Here is a 6,959-nt window from a genome sequence, read left to right as displayed (position 1 = left end):
CCTCATCCCAAAAGCAGAGATTAAAAACTGGAACAATAATCTGTGATTTAATCAGCTGCCATTTGGATTTACTCATCTAATGTTTAACAAAAAATCAAAAGCAATTTTATTTAATTTCTACATTTGGGAGAGTGATTCATGCTCACTTAGAGACTTAATATATAAGAAAGTAACTGTAGTCTCTTCTGTTTGCATCATTATCATCCTATCTGTAAAATGTTTTTTTTTTTTTTTCATATTTGACTTTATTGGAATTTGGCCAAAGTTTTGTTTATTTCTGTTTTGTTCTGTTTACATGCCGTTTTGACTTGCACTGTTTTATCTTCCCCTGCCTTTATTAAAGTCTAGCTGTAACGCTCCACTTTTGACAGTGAACCTGTTGGCCTCCTCCCTGACACTAAGGCTGCGTTCACACTGCAGAATGAAGTGACCCAATTCCAATTTTCTTATTTTTCTGTGTATCTGATCTTTTTATGACAGTCAACATGGATCAGATTTTTTTTATGCGACCCAGGTCACTTGGTCTTAAATCCGATGCACATATAATCTTTTCAAATGTGACCTTAGTTTGTACGGAATAAGACAACAATTCTGATTGCGATCGCGTTTAACATTGTACAAGCACTTTGAATTGTCTGGCTGAAAAGTGCTATATAAATAAAGTTGCCTTGTCTAACAAAATAAACAAGAAAAATCTAATTATCTAACGTAGGTCTCTGCTAGTCGGACAGACATTAGAGTAGAGGGTGGATGGGGAAAATATGAAATCACCTGCAAAGAAAATAAAGAAATTAGAGTTGAAGCAGAAGTTTACTTTTCAATGTGACAGTAACCTAAAATATACTAGTAAATTCACCAAGGACTGGCTGAGAATTATGGGAGTCAAATTTCAAATCTTGATGTTATTGGATGCAGTGTTGTGAATTACGATGCAAGAAACCACTAAAATATCCCTGAAACTGAGATATTGTACTGATTACGTACAAGAAGCATCTCACTAGCTTCTTGCTTCTATTACAAATTTGCACAAAACTTCCAGTATTCTACTAATGTTGATAAAACACAATTTTGCAATAGTGGTGTTTTCATTAAATAAGAAATGCAATTAAAATCTTGTGAATAAGATTTTTCACATTAAACATGCCACACTATGATGTTCCAACTACTTCCTGTTGTCCTCTTCTTTGTGACTTGTGCCACTGGCAACATTTAAAGTTCATCAAACAGCAAAAAATCCAGGGGCTTTAATACACCCATTCAGAACAGGAATACTGTAAAAAAAAAAAAAGAATCATTTTTTAAAATTTACATTTTGTAAATTTTTTCACTTTCATCTGCATTTCAAATGCAGTCAGAAATGCTAAAAGATTTTTGCTTTAGCTTCCTCCTTCCTACCCCTATTTTTCACAGTAGTACAGCTGTTAAAGTAGTTGTGTTTACACTACAAATGTGCACAAAACGGTGTCTATTTTCCGCTAATGTAAAAAAAAACAACACTATTTCGCAATTGCAGTGTTTCCATCAAATAACATGCGCAATTAAAATCACATGTGAATAAATTTGTTCACGCAGAAAGTCATTTATAAACATTCTGTGCCTTCATCCTCCAACTACTTCCCATCATCTTCTTTGTTGTTTCCACCAGTGAAATCATCCGGTTGTTGATCATGTGACTCGTGATGCAAAAAAGTGTTTGGAATATAAACCCATTTTGGCGTTAAACTTGTACCCATTTTGGTACAAGTTTAATGCCAAAACTATCAAAAATTAAAAATTTTTTCAAAATTACAGTGTTTTATTATGTAAATCTATTTTCAAGATATCAATTTGAACATTAATGTCGTCAATAGACATGTGTGGACTCAGTTGGTACTCTTAGTTGTTACATTTTTGCTTTGCGTGCAGGCGGCCTGTGCTGCTGATGTTCTGAACACAAGCAGATCTTTCTGCTTCTTTTGATGAAGACTTCCCAAAGGTTTCCCCCAGAAAACCTGCTAAGCCTACTGGTTGGGTGCTAGAGCAGTCATTCTTCCAGCATCCTGTCATGTTTTTGGGTTAAAAAAATGTTTAAAATTGATAGGAAACTTTAAAAGATCAGGTGATAATTATGTATTATTGAAGGATTGAAAGATTAATACCTGAACACCAACTATAAAGTCTTAAAAAATGCAAACATTTTAAAAAGACTTAAATAAATAAGCAATGCTCAGCCTGGGGAGGGCACAAGTAAAGCCTGGTGGCCCATCAGGCTTATAGTACACTGGGGGAAACCCTGACTTCCCTACGAAATAGAAAAAGAACCGTTCGATAGTACTTTTTGGCCTCAGCCACATATGATAATCTGTCATCAATGCATCAGGAGTATCAACACCACCCATGAACTTGTTGTGCAAGCTTATAATGCCTGGACATTTCATTGTAATGTTTTGTTTCAACGATTTTGTCCCAAACTTGTGCTGACAATGATTACCCCTCTACTGTCAAACCATTTCACTGCTCTTGGGACAAAATTGTTTCGTAAAAGATTCCGATAGTCTTGGACAAAAAGGAGAATGCTTTACTCCTCTGAGTCTGTTGTCCCAGAATCCTCTCCTTGGGCTTCAGGGCTTAAAACTACCAAGAATGCATATTCGGATGTATCCCATTAATGCCAGTTGAAACATTCAAAGTTCCTTTTACTGGAACTAAGGGGCCAAGCCCAGCTTCTGAAAAACAACCTCTCACCATATTCCACCCTTTACCAAATTTTACACTTGGCACAATGCAGTCAGACAAGTACCGTTCTCCTGGCAACTGCCAAACCCAGACTCATCGGATTGCTGGACGGAGAAACTTGATTTGTCATTCCAGAGAACTCACCTCCACTGCTGTAGTGCCCGTGCTTCACACCACTGCATCCAACGCTTTGCACTGCACTTGAGGATGTATGGCTTGGGTGCAGCTGCTGCAGCTGATCTTGAGCGAATCTGAAGGCCACATGAAGTAGTGATTGACTCTGCAGAAAGTTGCCAACTTCTTCCCACTGTGTGTTTCAGCATCCTCTGAACACGTTCCATCAGTTTCAGTTGCTGTCGTTACCAAACACTTCCATTTTATTATAATACAGCTGACTAGGAACAAAAACATTTTATGACTGGATTTGTTGCACAGGTGACATCCTATCACAGTTCCACACTGGAATTCACTGAGCTCCTGAGAACCACCCATTCTTTCACAAATGTTTTTAAAAACAGTCTGCATGTCTAAGTGCTTCATGGCCATGGAAGTGATTGGACCACCTGATTCCAGTGATTTGGATGCGTGAGCAAGCAAACATGTTAGTTTGGCATTTGCTTCACAGCAAAACCATAAATGCCTTACATAAGCTCAAGACTCCTATTTTGAAATAAGAAAGGCAGTAGCTCTTGAGTATTTATTTTTTAATTTAATCTTTATTTGAGAGCAAATTCTTATCTATAATAACAACCAGGCAGGGAAGATAGGAAGATCAAGTAGAATATTTAACAGTACATAACAAACATTGGGAACACTGTAGATGTCATAAAACAATAAAAACAATACAAGTTCCACTGTATCATCATCAACTAATAAAGACTTCTTAACAGACAGCTGTTTTAGAAAAAATTATAACAAAGTTATCCCCACTGTTAAATCTGTTGGGTGGGACCATATTCAGTTAAAACAAAAAAGAAAAGGTTGACACTCTGAGATGAGATACAAACAAATCATACTTGGCCCCTACCGCTATGCTATAGAAACATTGATCAAACATTTCAGAATACATAGTTCTCATGTGACATCACACTTCCATGAACTTTGTAACTGATAGCCATCTTTGCGGGCATTTGCTATGGAGTTGCAATGACAACAATAAATAGACCACACGCTTAGAACTAACTCTCGCCTTTTCCTAACTTGTAAACAATTTAAGTACATTACAACTATAACTTGATCACAATTTTTCATTAATCTACCCACCTCTGTGTAACACTAAGATAAATATCAGTGATCTTTGCTGTAATATTTACTGCCGATCTAGCTAAGACGGACAAGTAGCCTACACGTATATTATTATATGTCCTTACTCTGCCAATCATCAGAACCTTGTTATTCACAGGAAGAGTTTGTATGTCCTTTACAAATCTGTTGAAACATTGATTGTATGACCCAATAGATTTCAGGCCGTGAAGTTCCTTCATGTTGTATGCACTCTTCCTGCTCACTAGGTGGTTAACTATATCCTAGTAGATCGGCAGCAGCTTGTCGATATCGTCTGATGTGTTTCCATTTTCTGTTATATACACGTTGATCTTGACTGCAACAATTTTGTTTATGCATCTTTCTCTAGCACATTGGTCAAGGCTGTCCACATATTTTCTTTTTGTTGGTCTCAAAGCCATGAGTCTGGTTTGCATTGCACATGCGTTTGCCTACTAACATGGTGCTGATCACCTCCGGTACAGACTGGAGGGAACTGTGTGTTGATCCCGTCATGTTCATAACCTTCAGTACTAAAAACTGATCCAATCTGATCTGAACCTAATAATTCTACGCAGAACAATTACAGATTCATGCTGCCTATTTTTTATTTATGGAGACCAAAAATGGAGAGTATTTGTAATTCTATTCTAATTCTTTAATATTTTTTTGTCATTATGACTGCCATGGATTTAGACTGTGGTCTGCACCACTAACTCAAAAGTTAGTTGTGCTTATGCTAACGCATTAATTGTAAATATTACCCTTGCTAATGCTAAAGTGTTATATCAGAATAGTATTTAGTGGAAGCTAACACTAAAGCGCAAACTTCAATGATGTTGATACCTGCCATTAGTTTGGCCGTTGTCTGCCACGCAAGTCTGATTGATTCTCATCTCTGTTTAGTGCTATGCCTGATATTTCTCTGGTGGAATTTTAGCCTGGCCAATCAGCAAACACAAGGAGGGGTTACGAATGATGACATTGATTTTCGACATTTGTTTTAGAATTGTAGGGTTGTAGTTTTAGCAATAGCAGTGGAATTAGTGAAAGAAGCTGTTCAGTCCATGCTGGCCACGCTTATAAATATTGAGAGATTAAGGTCAGACCAAGAGGACAGTTTAAGACATTTTATTCCTCTGCAATTTCTTAAAGTAGGTGATAGTTGTTTACAGCACATGCAATTTCTGGTAAGCTTATTAGTATAGCTGATGTATTTTGGCTAACAGCCAAGCGTTAGTAACTGAGTAAAATCCGACCCAATCGGTTAAAACTTTGAATTCATTCCTCCAGCAAGCAATTATTTCTCAATAAACCCTCTGTACAAAGCAAAGCGTAGAACAAGTGGCTGGTTTTTACCATGCTAACCCACCATGCGTCAATGACAAAACCCATGCTTCAACATGGTATCGTCCTCAACAGTTGTAGTTTTCATTCTTGTTTAAATCATTTATCAACTATAATGTAAGAACTAACCAGGAGTGGCCAACCTACCCAATGAGAGAAAAGAATAAAATTAAGAGATTTTTAGGTATTATTTTAGCGTTGCTAAAGTGGAGTTTCTCCAGAATTGTACTTTATCTCATATACCATTAGCCATTCTCATTATATATAGAATAGCTAAATGCCTAGTTCTACACCTTTTGGGTGAATGCTTTTTACCCTGCAACGCCGTCTAGAGATGGAACTGAAGAGACCAAACCTAATTTATAAAATGACGTTCTTCAGATACTCCTCAATCAGTTTTGCTTTAACACTAGGAACCTTTATTACATCCTCTGTAAAGGACTATGTCCTTTACAGACATATGTTTTAAAGGAGAAGGGATTAGAGGGATTAAAATCCTCAATAATGAAACCATGTCACTCCAAATTCAAGAATACTTCCTTATCAGTTACTAAGCGACAGTTGTGACGCAGACACACTACAGGTGCCCAACGTTATTTTTCCCTACCGGTGTGAGACGCTGCCGCTGCTGACTGGAGTACCAGCCGTATTATTTCAGGGCTTTCCACACCCTCAACATGGATGTGATATTTTCACCGTCTGTGTGTGTAGGTGGGGATTATACACTGTGCTACTTTTAAGACGGTGTGCTTCACTGCAAGTGTTAATGTGATAAATGTTGGCACAGCATGTCTTTTTTTTCCTTTTCTTCTTTTATGCGCTGTGTTAAAAAATAATTGCTGGAAGGGATATCCTTGTTTAAGCTCTCAGATGTATAAAGAGCAGTGTTTTTTTTTTAATCTTCTGTGTGTGTTTTTTATGTTTGTAAAAGTGTGTGTGTATGTGGACTTGCTATAGTTATGAAGCAGTTTGCTCAGGTGGACTTTTTTGTTTTGATTTTTTTTTTCTCTTCTTCTCTCCGTTCCAATGCTTCCCCCCTCTCCTATGCAGCAAGGACAAGTTTGGAAGGTTTGCACAATTTATCACCTTCCACTGATAAAACCCCGTCCTCCTCCCTTTTCACCCTTCCTCTACTGCCTCCTCTTCCTCCCTTCCCTCCACGTCCTCCTGGCTACTCGTACTGATCTGTTGGTTCCCTCCTTCGTACCTCACTCCACTTCATGTTTGAGTCTGTAATGTTGAGAGTAAGGCCTGAGCTCCATTCACTGTCAAGTGTATCGTCCACTGATGCCGATTCTTTTCTGTTCCTCATTTTTTAACATATTTTATTTCAGCCCTATTCAACAGCGTAAGCTTTTTCAGTTCAAGTTGTGTCTGACAGTTAGATCATGTGTGATTATTTAAATATCTAAATATTTCAGTTTGATTATGTGAGATAGGAATGTATTATCCTAAATGTAAGAAATTTATCACATCGTATATAATTTATTATGATAATTTCATGTCAAGATAAGAATTTTGATTTGTCGTTGCCACAATAAATTGCATCACCGACTTCAATAACTCTTTGAAGAATTAGTGAGTTACAACAACATTTAATTTTCCTTTAGGACAATATTATTGAATTGATGATG

General features: G+C 37.1%; 1 protein-coding gene across 4 annotated transcripts in view; it reads left to right on the top strand.

The window, feature by feature from the left end:
- nckap1 (NCK-associated protein 1) overlaps positions 1–6,959 on the top strand; it is a 38,350-nt gene that overhangs the window by 4,470 nt on the left and 26,921 nt on the right. For 2 of the 4 annotated variants that reach the window (XM_044136673.1, XM_044136672.1), the window contains exon 2: positions 6,376–6,393. The exons of the other annotated variants lie outside the window; for them this stretch is intronic. In XM_044136673.1, coding sequence (XP_043992608.1) covers positions 6,376–6,393 — 18 coding nt within the window. The remainder of the gene's footprint in view (positions 1–6,375; positions 6,394–6,959) is intronic. 4 annotated transcript variants of the gene reach the window in all.

This window comes from Gambusia affinis, linkage group LG13 (genome assembly GCF_019740435.1).
Source record: "Gambusia affinis linkage group LG13, SWU_Gaff_1.0, whole genome shotgun sequence".
Taxonomy (NCBI): Eukaryota; Metazoa; Chordata; class Actinopteri; order Cyprinodontiformes; family Poeciliidae; genus Gambusia; species Gambusia affinis.
Note: the sequence above shows the minus strand (reverse complement) of the source record. Positions and strands in the feature narration are given on the sequence as shown.